The sequence below is a fragment of the Prionailurus viverrinus genome, chromosome E1 (assembly GCF_022837055.1).
Source record: "Prionailurus viverrinus isolate Anna chromosome E1, UM_Priviv_1.0, whole genome shotgun sequence".
Taxonomy (NCBI): Eukaryota; Metazoa; Chordata; class Mammalia; order Carnivora; family Felidae; genus Prionailurus; species Prionailurus viverrinus.
The window spans coordinates 46,758,481-46,777,631 of NC_062574.1; the positions used below are offsets into that span (position 1 = coordinate 46,758,481).

The 19,151-nt window shown below is 57.5% G+C and overlaps 1 protein-coding gene across 1 annotated transcript; it reads left to right on the plus strand.

The window, feature by feature from the left end:
- Nucleotides 1-346: 346 nt before the first annotated feature.
- On the plus strand, nt 347-18,255 carry NHERF1 (NHERF family PDZ scaffold protein 1). Its single transcript, XM_047832636.1, has 6 exons — nt 347-1,044; nt 12,330-12,491; nt 13,381-13,534; nt 15,814-15,854; nt 16,995-17,084; nt 17,331-18,255. Exons 1-6 carry the CDS (start codon nt 583-585, stop codon nt 17,520-17,522), a joined length of 1,101 nt encoding a protein of 366 aa, XP_047688592.1. The 5' UTR covers nt 347-582; the 3' UTR covers nt 17,523-18,255.
- Nucleotides 18,256-19,151: the final 896 nt, after the last annotated feature.

The window sequence follows — 19,151 nt, forward strand, 5'->3', positions numbered from 1 at the left end:
CTGTTAAAACGTTAGACTCCTTTACCCAAAGGTTGGCTCTCCACAATCCCCGCCAAATGTAGGAAAACCAGAACTGAGCCTAAGGGTCCCTCCGCCCAGTACCAGGAACTCGCCCCGCCCCCCGCCTCAACTCCGGCCACTTGGTAACAAACACTTCCACTTCCTGAGCCTTCTTTCTTCTTGCGCCGCGGGGCGCCGCGCAGAGCACTGGGCCCCGCCCCTGAGCGTTCCCATTGGTCAGAGTTGTTCACCCGGCCCGAGCGCCCCTGTCCGTGGCTTCTGATTGGGCCTTGGTGTCCACACCCTCGGCGCGACCCCGCCCCCGGAATAAGGGGCTGGAGCAGATTCGGCATCGCTCAGACGCCGCGCGGGGAGGGGATTGGTCCACGCGTTCCTGCTCCAACTTCTAGCAGTTCGGGGCCACAGCTCGCCGCACACCTGCTTGTTCAGCCAGTCTGAAGGCGCGGGGATTCCCTCCTGCGCTCCCTCCTGCCTGCCGGTCCACAGGGAGGAGAGAAGGGCTGGACCGTCCCGCCCCCAGCCCCCAACAGGACCCCACGTCGCACCACTGAGCCGGGCGAGATGAGCGCGGACGCGGCGGCCGGGGCGCCCCTACCCCGGCTCTGCTGCCTGGAGAAGGGTCCGAACGGCTACGGCTTCCACCTGCACGGGGAGAAGGGCAAGGTGGGCCAGTTCATCCGGCTGGTGGAGCCCGGTTCGCCAGCCGAGAAGTCGGGGCTGCTGGCCGGAGACCGGCTGGTGGAAGTGAACGGCGAGAACGTAGAGAAAGAGACCCACCAGCAGGTGGTGAGCCGCATCCGCGCCGCGCTCAACGCAGTGCGCCTGCTGGTGGTCGACCCCGAGACGGACGAGCGACTGCAGAAGCTGGGTGTCCAGGTCCGGGAGGAGCTGCTGCGAGCCCAAGACGGGCCCGGGCAGGCCGAGCCGCCGGCCGCCACCGAGGCGCAGGGGGCTGGTAGCGAAAATGAGCCGCAGGCCGCCGCGCCAGAACCGCGCGAGGTGGAGAAGAGCTGTCCGGAGCGGGTAAGTGTGGGCCGGGACCCAGCCGCGACTGGAAAGGGGTGGGAGTGGGGATCGGGAGAGACCCAGGCGCCCCTCGGACGCCCATCCCCGCGCCTGCCTTGTCTTTCTGAAACTAGATCCTCGAACGGGAGGCTGCTTCCGCCCTCCCGCCGACAGGTCAAACTGGCAGTTGCTGAATTGGGGCTGCGTCCCGCCACCCCCACGCCCCTCCCTCCCCAGACTGGGCTGGGATCCTGAGCGCCTTGCCACCTGCACTTCTTGTCCCTTGGCCTTTGGGAGTGGGGGTGAAGGAGGGTGGCTCAGGGGAGCCCAGTCCCCCTTCCTCGGTTCTGTTGGCGGTATCTGTTCCCGTTCTTCGGAACCCCCCAATCCCGCCCCACGTCGGCCACCCGACTCCCAGCCGCACCAGAGGTGCCAGCTTCCTCCACGGCCCCTGTGGGTGGTAGCTGAAGCCGGGGTGAAGCGACCGCCTCCCCGATTTCAAAAAGCAAGAGGAATAACCGCCCCTTTACTGTGCCGAGCCCCAGCACAAGGAGGGGAGGGGTCGCCCACAGGCTTCTCCCCGCACCTCCCCCCCCTGACTACCCCCCCCCCTCCGCCCCGCCGGCTGGTGTGTGTATCATTAACCTCAGCCTGGCTGGACTTCATCCTCCTGAAGTACAGTGTGACTTTTAAGAGGAGACGAAGCCCCGCCATCTCAGGGCGAAGTGTGGGGGTGGGGTGCGGGGAGGAGGTGCAGAGGCGTCTCGGAGGTGGTGGCGGCTCTGCCACCCAGGAGGATTTATGAGTCTCAGGAATGTGAGGAGTAAGCGCCAGCTTGTATCTGGGAATGGGAGGGGAGGACTTTGGAAGAAGGGAACAGGCTGGGGGGAGGGTGGGGAGAGTGGTCCGGTGTCCCGAGGCCAGCAGCACTCACCAGGGGCAGGTGGTCTTGCCCTGTCATCATCTTGTCTCACTCCAGTCCTGGGACACGAAGCAGGCTGGTTACTTTTTGCCCAAGTTTGGTGTTCCCCCAAACGATCCCAGTGTGGACCAGCTGCAGGAGGGTCAGTAGCAAAACAGGAGTGGTGATGAGAGCCTCCTGTCCCCAGGGAGTGAAGGGGGACGCCTTGGGGTGCAGATTGTGGGGAGCTAGGCCTCTCAGGGCCCATTTGGCTTGCACCAGCTCTCCACCTGGTGGCAGCCTGTGGCAGGAGTATCCATGGTGCCAGCAGAAGCTTCCCTGGACAGAGAAAGGGCACTGTTCAGCCTTAAGGTAGAAGGTGGAGCCGGAGAGGACCAGCTGGTTTCGTGGAAGTGAGGTCACCAGGAGCCCCGTCCAGCCAGAGCTGGGTGCTGGGAATACCAAGGCCGCCAGGCTCCCACTTCCTGCCACTGCCAAGCTGGCGTTGGCAAGGGTGGGGGAGGGGTGGGAGCATCCCTGGCAGGGGCTTGACACCGCGGAGTTGGAACCCCTGACTTCTGGTCCCAGGCAGAAATCCAGTTTGAACTTTGTGCTGAGTGCATCGATTTGCCGTTCTCCCCCCCCCCCCCCTTTTTTCTGGACTTTGGCACAAGTAACCACCTCCCCGCCCCCATCCCCCACCAAGATACTGTTATGTTCAGCTCCTCCCATTGCCCTTTCAGTTTTTCTTTCTTTTTTTTTTTTTTTTTTTGCTGCTGGGTGCAGGAGGGCCTGGGTGGGGAGGTGGATGATGCCAGGAACATGGAGGCTTGACCTAGCACATTCGCTCCCACCATGCCTGCTGAAAAAGCAGGGGAGCTTCACTTCCTGCTTTCTAGGTGACCACAGAATCCGATCCCCCCGATGGTCATGTGACAACTGCGTTTGTTCCTGCTTTGTTAGGCCAGAAGGGAGTAGAATCCCCTCCAGCCAGTCCTGGGGACACCATCACCAGGCCTCTTGGGGTTTTAGGTCAACAGTCAAGTCACATAACTTATCTGAGCCTTGGTTCTCCCATCTGTAAAGTGGGGTGCGTTGTAACACAGTGACACCCGCCTTCTCTAGAATTTTACAAATAATGGGAAGCACTCAAGCCCCAAGTGGATGCTGAATTGAGCACCTTTCTTTCTGCCCAGGCATTTGTGCGAGGACCCTTTCATCTTCCTGCATAGCCAGTGCCTCTGGTAGGAAATTCCCATGAACTCTGGTATGGTGGCCATGCAGGTGACCCACCCTTGTCATTGCCAAAAAGAAAAAAAAAAGTTAATAAACATAATAAGAGTTATTTTTTTCCCTAAAAGGCATCTCCTATAAAGAATTTGAGTTTTACTAAGTTAGTTTTAGCCTGAATATGTTTGCAAAGTGGGGGCTATTAGGGTATCTTCATTGGCTCTCACAAGTGAAAAAGGTGTTATGTGGGACAGTGCTGCACGAAGAGTGGGTGGCAGGTGACATCTCACTGGAAAGACCAGACTGGGTCAAGAATCATACAGGGCAGAGGGCGTGGGGGTGCCTGTAGTGCTGTTGGAGGAGCAGGTGGAGGGGACTTGGAGCTCTGCCCACCTGCTTTGTCGGTGACTCTCCCTACCCCCTCGGAGAGAGGCGCAGCAACGCCCCTGCCCACAGCTCCCACAGTCACAGTGGTGCCTGGCCCGGCCTGAGCCAGCTCAGCTGTACTAGCTGGGCCTCCCCGAGCCACGTATCTTAACCTTTCTAGGCCTCTGTTTCCTCTTGTGTAAGGTGGGAGCCTAACAGCTTGCACCTGGGGTTGGGATCACATGGGGCGGTCTGAAAGGCAGTCGTTCTGTGCCTGGCACTAAGTAAGTGCTCAGCGAACGTCGCTGTTGGTATTTGAGTTGAGAAGTATTTCACAGTGATTGTTGCATGCCCACCCATGGGGCAGCCAGCCCTGGATCGGCCTCTGCCTGGGCAAGTGCATCTGTGTCCCAGCCTGGTGCTCAGTGAGTGCTCAGTGAGAGGCCACTGTTCTCAAATAATCAAAAGGGGTTCCACAGCCCATCCCAGTACAGCAACCCAGTACATCCCGATGCTACCCTTCAGCCTGGGGACTTATCAGTCCCCTTCTCCACAAGGCACACTCTCCGAAAACCACTCACAGCCTTGTGGAGCCTTTCCTTGACCCTGCAGACAGAATGAGCTTTCCCCACCCCCCCAAAGTTTATTTATTTTAAGAGCATGAGATTGAACCCAGGAAGGGTAGAGAGAGGGGAAGAGAAAGAATCCCAAGCAGGTTCCGCATTGCAGAGCCTGATGTGGGACTCGAACCCATGAACCGTGAGATCATGATCTGAGCCGAAATCCAGAGTGGGAGGCTTAACCGACTGAGCCCCCGGGGCACCCCCAGAATGAGCCTTTTCTTTGCTCACCTCCTCCTCCCTGTCCCGCATCTTTTATTGCTCTGAACACGCAATATTTGAATCATCTGTTCGTGATCTTGACCTCCGCTGCAGTGGTGAAGAGGGCAACAACTGTGTCTTCTTTGTGTTTATATCCCCAGCGCTGTACCTGGCACAGAGGAGGGAGGGGCTCACATAATTTTTGAACGAATGAATGCATGATAACCACCAGGGACCTTTATCCTAATTCATGTCAGTCCAGCATACCTGGGCCCATTTGCGCCTCGGGCACACCCAGAGATCAGAATTCCAGGCAGTACCTACCCACTCTTTTCTCTTGCCTGCTGGAAGCTTCCATTTTAAGACTTAGAAGGCTAAAATTCTGGGCTTCTGTGTTAGCTGGCTCTGGTACCCCAATTTTCTACTGTGGCCTGCAACCTTCAGCTTCTACTTCTGTGAAATGGGAACACCAATACCCCACCTTGCAGGGTTTGGGGGAGACTTGATGGCATAAGAGGGATGTATGTGTGTGTCTCAGTGTGTCAGTGCCCAGCTTGGGGTGGTTTCGTGCCAGACCTGACCCTGATCCCAGAGGCAGAAACGGTGCAGGCCAGGGCAGTTGGAGCATGCGACTCTTGGTCCCGGGATCGTGAGTTTGATCCCCATGTTGGGCATGGAGCCTACTTAAAAAATAAATAAAACTTAAATTAAAAAAAGAAAGAGACGGGGCGCCTGGGTGGCGCAGTCGGTTAAGCGTCCGACTTCAGCCAGGTCACGATCTCGCGGTCCGTGAGTTCGAGCCCCGCGTCAGGCTCTGGGCTGACGGCTCAGAGCCTGGAGCCTGTTTCCGACTCTGTGTCTCCCTCTCTCTCTGCCCCTCCCCCGTTCATGCTCTGTCTCTCTCTGTCCCAAAAATAAATAAACGTTGAAAAAAAAAATTTTTTTTAAAAAAAAAAGAAAGAGAAAGAGAGAGGGAAAGAAAGAAAAGAAAAGAAAAGAAAACAGAAAAGAAAAGAGAAGAGAAAGAAAAGAGTGCAGGCACCCCCCAGGCAGCAAGGTGGGTGCGTGGGCACAATTACCTGGAAGCCTACCAGCTTCTTTCCCAGGACAGGCAGGCCATTTCACACCGACCAAGTTAGAGTTTGGGAGGGCAGAACAGGGTTTGAACTGCAGGGTGTCTGGATTTTAAATAGATGGGTATGTGTGATAGTTTGTGTGTTGGTTCCTGCTCTTAAGCCACATATTTGGGGTCTCTTTCTCTCCTGGTTCTTACCAGGTTCCTGTAAAGTTAAATTGGAGAGAGAGAATGGGGCGCTCTTCTCTGTATGTCTAGATAGGGGCCCTTCTCTTCCTCTCCACACTTCCCACCCCATGGGGCCCTGGGGAAGTGGGGGAGCACTTAGGAGTTAGGGGAGGAAGGGGCGTAGCCAGGGTTTCATTGGTGCTGCAAGCCTTTTACAGAGAGAAGCCAGGGTTCTCCATCCCGATATTAGATATTAGGTGTTCATCTTGCTGCTCTGAGTAGCCCTGCCGGGGAAGGAGACTCAAAATTTCTAGTGTCCAGCCTCGTGCCATAAAGATATCGATGCTAATTTCATGGATTCCCCTGACAACCCTGCAAATTGGGTATTATTTTCTGCATTTTGTGAGTTGATAGTAAGTGTTCAATAACGTGCTGTGCATTAAACATGCCTCACGTCCTTTAATCTACACGACCGCCCCGCGAGGCCGGTATTAGCCCCCAACGGTCTACATGTGGAAACTGAAGCTTGGCCAGTTCAGCTGGCTGGCCCCAGGGCTCTCAGCTAATGAGCCTTTACCACATAGCTGGGGTGTATCTTGGAACCCACCTCTCTCTGGCTCCATTGCCTACACATCCATTTGGCCATACAGTTGGGTTGACCTTGAGGGCCTGAGTGTCCTGCTGGGTGTCTCTGCCCGTCACATAAGAGCCATCGCCATGGCATGAATTCAGGCTTGCTTGCATCAGCTCCTTGCAAGGAAGGGTCCAGGTAGCTTCTGTCCCTAAGGGATGGCCTTCAGCACCATTAGGAAAATGTGTCAGCCCTGATGGAAGGCCTCCGCCCAGAAGTGGCCTCACCCTTCTTCTGCAATGGGCTGGGGCTAGGAGTCTGGCCACCAAGTCTCTACCCCACTCCCAACCCCCTGGGTCCTAAGAATCCACCTTTGCTGGCTTTGGGGCTTCCCTGTAGCACAAAGGGCCCCTTCTGAAGGCCATCCTTGACTGTTGGCCTTGGCCTTCCTTCTCCCCTGGAACAGAACAACTCACCACATAGCCCTCTGGGCAATGTTTAGTTTCCTGTGCCCTAGGAAAGGGCAGGTGGCACGGGTTTCCTAAAAATGGGATTCAAGTGCCACTGGCTCATTGTTGTCGTCCGGTATAAGGGTGCTTTATAAGGTCATGGTGCCCGATTCAAACTTGGGGGCTGATTTAGAAAAGCGTTTGGGGCTGACAGCGTAATGGTTGAGAGTGAGGCCTTTAGAAATATCAGCGGGCCATTGTGGCCGCCACCTGCCGCATGTGGCTCTTGGCACTTGAGATGTGCTAGCAGTGTGAAATGCACACCAGATTTGGAAGACGTAGTACAAACGAGAGGAAGTAACAGTAATGCTGTTAAATATTTTTAAGTGGATTACGTGTTGAAATGATAACAGTTTGGGGCATATCGTGTTAAATAAGATACTTAAAGTTAATTTCTCTTGTTTGTTTTTACTTTAGTGTAATTTTAAATTACCTGCCAGCCTGACATCCTGTTTCTGTCGGGCAGTGCTGCCCCACATCTGGGTTCTGAGCCTGCCTTCTCCCCTCAGCTGGGTACTCGAGCCATTTACGTGATTTCTTTGGACCTGAGTTTCCTTCTCTGGGAAACGAGGGCAATGATACCTTCCTCGCAGGACTATAGTTGGGTTTGAATGAGAAAGTACACGTAAAATCCTAGTGCAGTCCTTGGCACATAGTAAGTGCTCATGAAACGGTAGCTGCTATTTATTTCAATAGGGCCCCAAGTATACAGGCTCCCTGAGGGTCTTCGTCGGTCTTGGGACAGCCTGCAGGAGTTAAATCCAGTGGCTTCTGGGAGGAGGGTGAGGGATGAGAAGGGACGAGAATGCAGTGCCCGCGGGGCAGGCAGGCATGGGGCGGCCAGCCTGGATGGTGTCCAGCCAGGCAGCAAGCAGCCCACGTACCAGGCTGCTCCGTCCCAGGCTTGCCCAGCCCTGGGGAGACCTGAGCCAAACTCCTTTGGGTGGGTCTCTGGCCAGCACCAGGAGAAAAGAACCAGAGGGAGAAGCTGGCTCAGGGCCCCTGCGTGTTGCGTTGGCGAAGCAGCCCCCGCTTGAGCATATGTTTCTCTCCAGGATCCCACCCCAGTTGGGCTCCCAAGAGGGGCCTTCCCACTGGGAAACAGGAAGGACAGGACCAGGGGCTAGAGTAGCTCCTTTTTTGCCAATGGAGGTGTCCGACATCCCTCAGTCCGTACAGACCTGGGTGGGAAAGGTCCTCTAGGGTGAACTGAAGCCATATCAGGACCGTGGGGCAGCAGGCAGTGGCAGCCAAGCCCTCTGTACCCTGGGTGAGGAGAGGATACCTTTAAACCTAGGGCTCTGGTCTGAGCTCCTGGTCACTTCCCAACCTGCCCTAAGGACAGTGCCCCCTTGCTGCCCAGTCATGTGTCACCCTCAGGCCAGGCCAGCTCTCGCCATCCATCATGGCTTCCTTGAAGAGCTGGTACCAGGCCCAAGCTTGTGTGTCCAGAGTCCCATGGAACAACTGAGCTGCCTCCCAGAGCAGTCACGGTGCCTTAATGCCCAGCATACCCTGTATCCCACCCCCACCAGAACAGCCAGGACTCCTTCCCCACCTTCCCCCCTCCCCTCACCCACCCCATTGTTGGGGCTGATCTCCCTGTGTGGGGCAGCAAGCATCAATCTTATCTGCAAAAACAAGAGCCCTTGGCTGGGTTGGGTTGGGGGAAGGGCAGGTTTGGGAGGTGAGGGTCACCTCTGTTGTTCCCTTAGCCACCCCGGTGGTCTTCCTGCTCTTTCAACCCATTCCTTCTGGGACCCACAGCTGGCTCCCTTCTGGAAGCAACCTGGCTGTTTTCTGTAGGGCCATCACCATGACACCGATCAGGGAGGGGCTGGGCTCATTGGGGCGTCGGCCCCCAGCAGCCCTCCCCTTAGGAGCAACAGGGAGCGGCCCTGGGCCTGCTCCCCAGAGACGGGCACTGGGATTAGGGTATCGACTTTCCTCAGCTTTCCAGGTGGCTGCTGGTGGCACCTATTGAATAACGTGCCCGCATTCCGCTCCCTGGGCTGCGTGGGTGGAGGTGACTGGGCGGCCACTCGGGGCTGGGCTGGGCTCCCTGGGAGAGAAGAGAGAATGGAGAGGATGGCCACAGGGGCCTGTGACAGGATTTGGGACAGCCTCACAACCTGAGGGTGGGAGAAGACTCCAGGAGTAGAGTCTGGAGGCACTTCTCCTGACGGGGTCTTTTCTGGCAAGCTTGTCTGGTGTTGCTTGGAAGTGAGATTCAGACCCATCCAGCCCCCCAGCCCCCCCCCCCCCCCCCCCCGCCCCAGCCCATTTGCACTGCTCTTTGGCCACCGTTGCCTCTTGTTCCTTCCTCTTGCTTCCTGGTCTCCGCCAGGCTCCTCGCTGAGCAGATTCTGATTTCTGCTTCTGAGCTGTCATCGTTACTGGGAGCCCCACCTGGTACTCTGAACCCTCTTGAGGCCATGTTCCCCACGGGAAGTTGCCCGCCACGCACCAGGACCAGGATGGCCTGGACTTTCCATCTACCCTTTTCCCCAGAAGCAGAACCCAGGTCCTACTTCAGGTCTGGGGGTGCTGGGCCAGCCCTCCCCGCCAGATTCCCAGGGAGGCTGCCCCCGGGGGACTCCTCATGCCAGCACCAGCCTCCACCCTGGTTGGGATGGGCTCCTTTGATGGGCTGACTCAGCAGCTGGCAGTGACACCTCCTGGAGACAGCTGGGGGAGGGGTGGACAGAATCAGGCTGGTCTCTCTGGAGGAATTGGAAGCCTCCACCCCTCCTGTGGGAAGGGGACTTGGGAAGGAGGGAGCTAGTTGGGGCCCTTAAAGGTGTCTGAGCGCTTCAGAAAACCACCTGGCGCTTCTCCCTGCTCAGCTACCCCCAGAGGGCAGTGGAGCAGGTCCCAGTGCAGGGGAAAGGGAGCAATGGGGTAACCGAGCCCCATTTCCTCTAATCCTAATAGCTTGGTACTTGACAGAGGGGAGTGAGGTTCAAAGCAGGCCCTCCGGCTTTAATGACAGATCACCAGACACGGGCGTCCAGGGAGATACGCAGAGGGATCAGGAAGGGAAGCCTCTAGCACAGAGACCCAGGCCGATTAATCGCCCTGCTGGCCAGGAGCACTCCCGGAGCCACCAGGCTCCCCCAGCTCAGGCTGGAGCTCTGGCCGCAAGAAGCCTTAAGACCTTGAGCACCCGGAAGGAAGGCTGTGGTTTCATCAGCGACCAGCTGCCTCCCTGCAGAGACTGCAGCCACGGTGGGAGGGCGCACCACGGGAAGGCAACCCGTGTTTACGACTGACTCCTGCAGAGGCCCGGGCTCCAACTGGGCCTCCTCCCAGTCTGGACTTGGGTCCTTCAGGACCAGCCCACAAATGGTGTAAGGAACTCGGGGTCCAAGTCAGAGACCTGATTGGAGCTCTGGCTCTTGCACCGTAAAGCCCTATGACATCAGGCAGTGGGCTTAACATGTGGAGTCTCGGTTTCTCCGTCTTAAAAATGGGGGTGACCAGCCCCAGCCAGGTTGCTAGGGAAGGCTCTTTGGAGTGAGGTGGGGAGGAGCAAGGATGTCAGAGCTGCCCCGTCCCATTCCCCCCCCTCCCCGCCCCGTCTTGATTCTCCTCCCCACTTTCTCAGGGTGATCGTGAGCTCAGCCTAGCTGTGGAAAGCCGAGCCGAGCCTGCCTGGTGGCACTGGTCAGACCTGTTCCTGCTCACCTCGGCCTGGGGGAGGGCTGGGCTGTCAGCTTTGTGGAGGGATTAGCTGGAGGGGAGAAGAGCCTCACTAACTCCGGAACAAGATCCCCTGGAGACTGGGAGGGCTGTGGGGGTTGGGCGGAGGGGAGAGATGAATGAGGCAGGTGGTGGCAGGGGGCCTCCTGGGACTGTGCCCTGCAGTGAGGAGCCCAGGGGACCTGGAGAGCTTGGGAGAAGGGGATGCTTCACGGCCCCTGGGGAGAGGGTGCCTCCGTGCCCCCGGCCACACACACACACTTTTTACGCTCACATCTTTGTCTTTGCTGTTGTTCTGGGTTGAGCAGAGCCTGCTGGAGGAGAAGGGCCCAGGGCCTCTGGCCCAGATTAGGGTCCAACCATCACCTCTCCCTCCTAACTTCCTCTCCACAGCCCCCACCAACATCCTGAAACACAGGGAAAGACCTGCCTGGGCAGTTGAAGGAAGGCAAAGTCACCCTTCAGCCACCCCCCTGAGAGTGGAGGGGTGGGGAGCCCCAGATGGTAGCTGCCTCCTGGGGCTGGCAAGTTCAGGCAGGAGGCCTGTAAGCCCTCCTCTCCTTCCCTGCCCTCCCTTGCCAGCTCTACTTCCAGCTTGGGACTGGCATTTCAGAGCAAACTGGCCCCCACCCTCACCCCCAGAATCTCTCTTCTCTGCTTCAGGGGATTATTCATTAGTGTCCCCAACGCTGAGAAAGTCTACGAGTCCGAGTCCGAGTGCACAGGGATTTGGGAGTTGTAAAGTGTTTCTACCTATGCTAATTATCTCACTTGGCCTCAGAGCAACCCTGGGACCCTGGGAGGCAGGTGACAAGAAGAATGCCCTACAAATGAGGAACCTAAGGCGCTAAGAAGGAAATAACTTGCCCCAGGTCACATAACTACTAAGTGGGGAAGCTGGCCCCTGCCAGCCAGGGTCTTGACCCCCGCCATTGCTCATTGCCTGGTGGCCTGTGGGGGGGATCACCAAGAGCTAGTAGACGGGCTGCTGCAGCCCTGCCCAGCCAGGCCTGGGAGGCGGGGGAGAGGGTCCCCCAAGCCAGGCCTCAGGCTCAGGCTTCTGGTCAAGGTTTCAGTTGCTTGGGCCTTGCACACCCAGATTCCCTCCATCATGTAAATGTGTCCCTAGGCCTGCAGCTTCTGGGCTAAGCTGCTTAAGTTGGACCAAGGATGGTGAAAAACATTTTCAGCAGAGTGTCTGAGTGCTTGAGAGAAACCTGCCTGAGCCCTTTCAGTAGGTCCCCACTCTGGGCTGCAGCCACACAGGGCTCCCTTCAGCCCAGCCCTGATTTCATGGCCCCTTCCCCGTTCAGGCTCCTTGGGGACCAACAGGTTCTTTGGGGTTCTATGGCTGCCTTTGCCCTCAGCCTTGGTTCTGCTGATGGGGGGGTCCCTGTCCTGTCCAGGACCTCTGGCTGTGCTTCTCCCCAGTCTGTGGTCATCTGGCTGCCTGCTTCCTTCCTTTTGGCTGGGCCATTTGGCTTGATGGGGAAAGGCTTTACTATAAACATGCTGACCAGCTTTCAGTAAACACCTGCCCTGCCTCCCCCGCTGCAGAGATCTGGGTACAAAAGGGCCAGGGATCCCCAGTCACCTAGCCAGGCTGAACTTTTAGAGGGGAGGGAGAAAGTAGCAATCAGAATAACACTATTTACCTTAGAATGTCACAAGGGGAGGGACTTGAGCTAATGTGGTCCTGCCTCCCATTTAACAGAAAAGGCGGCTGGCTTGGACAGGCACCTGAGCTGTTTGCTACAATGCCAAATCTCTGCACAGGTCTTCTGGGGCCCAGCCCAGCATTCTCAAATTGTCGAATTGTTCTGTGGGAGCTCAGCAAACTTGCCTTATTCCCCAGTGTTTCTTTGATGGGGGGGGGGGGGGGTGACTATCAGGCACAGGGCAGGGAGAGCGGGACCTCCAGTGATGGAGAATGGTCATAGACCCTCCTTTATCCCCACAGCGTGAGCTTCGGCCTCGGCTCTGCACCATGAAGAAGGGTGCCAATGGCTACGGCTTCAACTTGCACAGCGATAAGTCCAAGCCAGGCCAGTTCATCCGGGCAGTGGACCCAGACTCACCTGCCGAGGCCTCGGGGCTCCGGGCTCAGGACCGCATCGTGGAGGTAGTGATTCTCACCCTCTTCCCAGGCCCTTCCTGACTGCATCCCCACAGATAAGCAATTCCTGGGGGAGCCATCACCCTGTCTGCTCCTTGGTTAGTCCATGGGGCCCAGGTAGCCCACAGATGCCAGGTAGATGGAGGGATGGATGGAGGGAGGGAGGGAGGGAGGGAGGGAAGGAGGGAGGAAGCCAGAGAGAGGAGAAAAGTGGTAAGTGGGTAGGCAGGAGGGGAGGGAGGGAGGGAGGATGGATGGATGGATGGGTGGGTGGTGGTGGTGGATGATGGACGGACTTCTTTCCTGCCCCCACCTCCTCTGGGCTCTTTACCAAGAGACAGGCTCAAGATTCAGCCACCCATCCATCCCAGTGGATGTATGTGGCCACCTGCAGAGTTTCCCACTGCTGGAGGCCTCCGTGCCAGCAGGTGCAGTCAAACACTCTTGTGCAGTGCTCAGGAGGAAAGGAAATGTGAACCTTGTGCCTCGGGCAGGCCCCGGAATCTCAGTCTTAGAACCTTAGAGCTAGAAGATCAGCTCTCCCAAGACTTCTCATTTTACACGTGAGCAAACCACGGCCCAGAGAGGGAAGTCGGACACAAGTACATAGAAACGCTAGGGCCCAACCCAGGCCTCCCCTATCTTTCCTGTCCCAGCTGTGTTTGTTTAGTCTTTTCTCCATATTTTCTTTGGCTTTTCTCATGTGTCCTGCCTCCTCATTTGACTGTCAGGTGGGAGGACCACTTGGCTTACTTTAAGACTCCACAGGCAACTGGGCAGGGGGGGGCCTCAGTGTCCCCAGACTGCCACCTGGCCGAGGACCAAGAGGACCATTTGTACCTCCCTCCACCTACCCCTCCAAAACTGTGCCGCTAACCCCTGTCCCCACCCACAGGTGAACGGGGTCTGTATGGAGGGCAAGCAGCACGCAGATGTGGTATCTGCCATCAAGGCTGGTGGGGACGAGACCAAGCTGCTGGTGGTAGACAAGGAAACCGATGAGTTCTTCAAGAAATGCAAAGTGACCCCGTCTCAGGAGCATCTGAACGGTGAGCTGGGTGGGGCAGCCGGAGGCCCCCAAATCAAGGATGTTGGCCAGTGCTCTAGATTTTACTGTGTCCCAGGGGAGGGGTGGGCAGCTTCCTGCCTCAGCTCCCTCCCTCTCCTTCGGGGGGGGCCAAAGGTGGAGATTGGGAAAGGAGCCTGGTGTCAGGAGAGGAAGCGGGGATGGCAGTGGCTTTCTGAGGATGGCATATGACAGGGTGAGGCCAGCATGAGGGACGGCGAGATGGGACAGAGGCACTCATTCCCAGGCCAAAGCAGCAGCACCAGAGGGAAGCCTCAGCCCCCCATCCCCGCACCCCTCGCAGGTTCTCCAGGCAGTGCTGCCGCAAGGGAAGGGTTAACTCCAGCTCCGCTTGGTCAGATCAGAGTCCAGTGACAGGGGCCCAGTGCCTCCCCTCCCTTCTCTCAGGTTGTCTTGGAAACCCAGGCTCACTGGCTCTAGAGAGCAGTGGGTCCCTCCTTGGTCCCTGGGCCCCTGCCCTCCCCATCCCCCATATTACACTGCCAAGCCTGGCACCTCCCCCTGCCCAAGTCCAAGCCAAACCGGGCAACCCTGCCACCCGAGGGCAGTGAGGAGTTAAGCAACCCTCACTCCCTGGTCTGGACTTTCTCCCTGGGAAAATGGCTCCTGGGGGAGTTGGGGAGGGGGGTGTAGGGTAGGTGGGACCTCTTTGGACTTTGCAGCGGGTGGGGCCTCCCTCAGGGTGTCAGGATTTTATTTGTAGGAGGGTGATCTACTCAGAGGTCCTGCCACAGACCCCTATCCCTAGGTGGAGGGGCCAGGTGGGTCCTGGGGTGGGGGTGGGGGGGCGGTCCTGGAAGCAGGGATGGGTCAGGTGGAAGTCCCCCGCAGACTCTAGGCACGGGCGGTCAGGCACTGCCTCATCCTTGTTTCCCATGTTCATAGAAACCAGATAGCCCAGGTAGTTCCTTTCTTCGGTGAGAGCAAACTGAGGCCCCAAGAAGCCCCAGCCTTCCTCTTGGCAACGCGGTTTGGGGAAGACAGCTGGAATCTGGATTCCGCGAGGCTCCTCCAATACCTTCCCCTGCCGCCTCTGGCATCCTTCCCCCACCTACTCCTAAGAAATCAGCCCTCGGACATTCCTTCTTCTTATCTCTCTGGCTGGGTGGGATGGGCCCTGAGAACTACTGTGAGCGAAGCCTCGAGCCAGAGAAGCTGCACTGGGAGAGGCCTGGGGGCAGGTCTCCTCCCCAGGTGTCTCTCCTGCGGTCTCCAGGCCGCCCTCCTCCTCCCAGCTGGGTGTAACTGTCCGCAAGAAGAATGCCCCCCTCCCAGCAGCTGCCTCCTGACCACATGAGACAGCCTGGCCCTAGTGGAGAAGGGGCCAGCATGGGGGGAGTGGGAGAGTGAGTGTCTCCGGGTCCCAGCAGTCCCCTGCTTGGCCATCGCGGGAAGGCCGTGGGTAGCAACAAGGAGGAAATGATGAGAATCCGGTGTGCCTGCCGTCCAGGCCAGCACGAAAGATGCACGATGACATTAAACGAAGAGCTCAGAAGAAATCCACCCAGGCTGACCAGTCCCCAGAGGTGGAACGGGGACCCCAGGCTGGTGTCTCTCCTTCTGACCCCTCCTGCCACCACCAGTTTTCCCATGGCAGGGGGAGGGCACACTCAGGACACTGCCCTGAGCCCCCTCATCCCCTTGCCTTCACATTGGCAAGCACGAGGTGGGATTAGTTTCTCTTTCAGCCAAGGCAGGTACTAACCATAATCTGGGGTGTAGTTCCAATTCTGGTGACAGCATCACTACCTAGGAGCCATTTGAAAAATGTCGATTCCTAGGCCCATTCCAGACCCACTGAATCAGGCCCTAGTGCCAAGGCCCAGGGATCTGCTTCCCAGGTCTTAGGCAGCCAGCCTGGAATTTCATCCCCATCTAGAACATTGGTTTTCCAAATAGCTCATTACCCATCAGTGGTTCATGAGATCAACTTAGCAGAGACCAGCATACTTCTTTGAACGAAACTGAATCAAAAACACTGGAGAGCATTGATGAAGCAGCAGGGGAGATGTTGTTTCGTGAAACTTCTGTTACACGTGTGGAGTCTCTGTGTGTGTGCTGGGTCACCAGAAAGTCAGACAGACTTCTAGAAGGTTGCAGTCAAGATACTTAAACACTGACGTAGGGAACAAGGTCTAATTATGGCCTAAACCCCAAAGCTCTCCCTCCTCTCCAGGCACCACTCTGTCCGCATTCCCCAGAGCTTCTGGACTCACCTCTGCTGTTTTTTCCTTCCCGTAGGTCCCCTGCCCGAGCCCTTTACCAATGGGGAGATCCGGAAGGTAAAGGCAGGCCCTCTAACACTTCTCTGGCTCTCATGCGGGGCTGCAGAAGGGTGGAAGGTGGCATGGTTGGGACAGGGACAGCTGTGTGGCTCAGGTTGAAACCCCCGTTTCCAAGCTGCTCCCTTCTGAGCTCCAAGCTATAGAACTGCCGGTGCACCCCTCAACCCCTGCCTAGCGCCAGGGCAGTCAGGAGAGAGAGAGGCCTGGCCGGGCCCCTCTGCAGCCCGCCATCCTGGTGACAAACCCCGCCTCCAACTCCCCACCGTACAGAAGAGGCCTTTCTTCCCCCCAAGAACAGAGCTTCAGTGTCTGGACGCACGCTGCCTGGGCCCTGCTGCTTCCAGTCTGGGTTGGAAGAACAAAGCCCCTCCTCCCCTCCTCCCTGGGCGGAAGGGAAGAGAAGGCAGTGGAGGCTGGGGAAGAGATGGTGGGGCCTGGTGCCAGCTGAGGCTGCAGAGGAACCCAGGCAGAGGCTGAGCACCAAGTCGGAGCCTTGGCCAAGACCTTCACTCCGAGACAGGCTGACTCAGAGTTGGACCACAGAGCTGGAGCTCTCTGCGGGGTCTACTGAAAGGTCTCCCCTCCCCAAGGGCTCCCCCCCAGGGCCCACCTGAACTTTGTGTCACCCCATCGGTGGGCCTAGAACTCTCATCAGCCTTATTCCTTCAAAGCCCTTCTTGGTTACTTTGGGGTAAAGGTTTCAAGATTCCTAGGGTCAAGTCCAAGTAAACAGGTAGGCCAGAAGGAATTCAGGGAGTATCACACATGTTCCCGGTGCCAAGCGGAGGCTCCCTGTGCCTCACCCTCCATGGTCATTGGCCCCAAAGGCTAGTCAACCCTGAAGGCTCCTTTGGGAGGGCTGGGGAGGGGGTTCTGTGTGAGCAGTTCCGCTAATCCCACAATGGTCACTCCCACCTGGGTGGTGGAACCAGGCTGCCCTCTGATCCTTAGAGGAATGTAAAACTGTCAATCCCTGAGGGGCCCCGCCAGGCTCAGGCAGTGGGGCTCTGGGGTGGGTGTTAAAGGTTTGAGGGGAGCTTCTCTGACTGGGCACCGGTCTCCCCTGGGGGCTCCTCTCTTCTTCAGGACTCCCCCACCCCATCCCTTGCCAACCCACACCCCTCCTCTCTGTTTCAGGAGAACAGCCGTGAAGTCCTGGCTGAGGTAGCATCTGAGAGCCCCAGATCAGCCCTGGCAAGATCCACCTCCAGTGATACCAGTGAGGAGGTAGGCTGGCCGGGCGGGCGGGCAGAGGGTGGCACTGAGTTACGGGAAGCCCATTCCCAGGCCACGCTCGTTCCTGGCACGCCAGCCTACCTTGGAGGTCACATGCCATGCCACGTTCTGTTCTTGTGACCTGGCTTCCCTGGGCACTGCCCCAAGGGAGCCGGCCACCTTGCCGAGGCTGAGGACCGGGACGCCTCGCCAGGCACTGACTCCCGGCCCTCTGCCGCCGCCTCCTCCTCTTTGCAGCTGAATTCCCAAGACAGCCCCAGGAAACAGGACTCCACAGCACCCTCGTCTACCTCTTCCTCCTCCGACCCCATCCTGGACTTCAACATCTCCCTGGCCGTGGCCAAAGAGAGGGCTCACCAGAAACGCAGCAACAAGCGGGCTCCGCAGATGGACTGGAGCAAGAAAAACGAACTCTTCAGCAACTTCTGAGTGTCCTCCTGCGGGCACCAGGGAAAGCTGGTGCGACTGGGCCAGCCCCCCTGCCCCACCCGAGCCAGCTCCCTCTCCCTCCTCCCCACTCACTCCCCTCCCTAATCTACACACAAATCAGCACCAGCGTCCCTCCTCTATCGGTGAATCTGATTTTTCTAGAGAACCGTGCTCTTCCCTTACCTCGGGGAAGGTCAATGTTTCCAACCTGCCCCAGTCAGCAAGCAGACTCTGGCCTGCGTCTCCTGCGTGCTTCAGCCTACCAGGGGCGCCCTCACCACACCCCTGGGACCTCAGTGAAACCCATACCAAGCAAGGGGTCAGGCAAGAGGTCCTGTTCTTTCACGACCCCAAGTGATGAGTCAAAGGTTAATCAAGGACTGCTGATTACAGCAACGCTGTGGAATGGACAGGGGCCCGTCGTTCTCAGAGCTGCGGCTGGGGCATTTACTTTTGTTCATTTGATTTTTTTTTTTTTTTTTTTTGAGTGCAGTACCACAGACAGAGTTTAGAGGGATTTTTGTTTCCTTGATTAACATGATTTTCCAGGTTGTTGCATCCAGGATATAGCAGCAACCTTAGCCTTAAACTTTGTTTTTGCTCCTACTACACGCCCCCCCCCCCCCTCACCACCGGGAGCCCCGGGCAACATGGGGAGGGTCTGGCCACCTCCTGCCCAGCCACCCCACTGTAAGGAAACTCCCATCAGAAATTCAACTGGCTTCCAAACCGCCTTGGCCTCTGTGTCTTCCTTTAGAGCCCTGGGTAGCCTCTGGCTGACGGGGTAGGGTACAGCTGGACGGGAAGACAGTCCAGGGCTCTCTGACTCCAGGCCAGGGAACAGAATGTGGGCAGCTATAAATCAGAGGGCCTTGGGCCCTGCAGCTGCCTGAGCTTTGCACAAGTCCTGCCCCAGAGAAACAGTTGTAGGAAGTGGGAGGTAAGATCTACACAGTCAGAAGGCTTTATGCAGTTTTAATTCAAGAGCGCTGAAACTGTGAATCCCAAATGGAGCTGCATTTGGAATACGAAGACTTTGATCTTTCCACTCAGCCAGTGGGGTGCAGGATCCCCTGGAGTGGGCTGAGCTGGCACCAGATTTTCTATCTTATCTGGCCGTGGACAGGATTGGAGGGCAGCTCTCCAGGACTAGGGGAAAACAAACCCAGCCCACTGAGTCCCAGGACATGCTCTGTGTCAGGTGGGGTGGAAGGGACTTTCCAAGGGCAAAATGCCCTGCTCCTCCTCAAAAAGATCCAGGGCTCTTACACCCGTGGCACCTGAGGCCACATCCCAGAAGCCTGCCAAAGTGGCCCGCAAGGGCTGACACTGCCAGGCCCAGAGGCTCCTGGGTTGGTGCTTGCAGAGAAGGAAGAGAAGTTGATGCTGCAAGAGACAGCTAATCAAAGGGAGTTAAGAATGAGTCACTATCTGGACATCTTGGTCTCTAGTTAGGGCTTAGAGTCCCACCAGTGGTTAAGAGAAACCATTCCAAACCTTTTCACGGTACCAACGGCCTGGGGTCTGGCCCGCCCCCTCCTAACCTTGCCATTATCCTTTGGCCCATGTCGAGGTCCCTTCAGGTAAGCAAGGCCTGAAGACTGCCCCACAGGGCAGTGGAGGGACCCC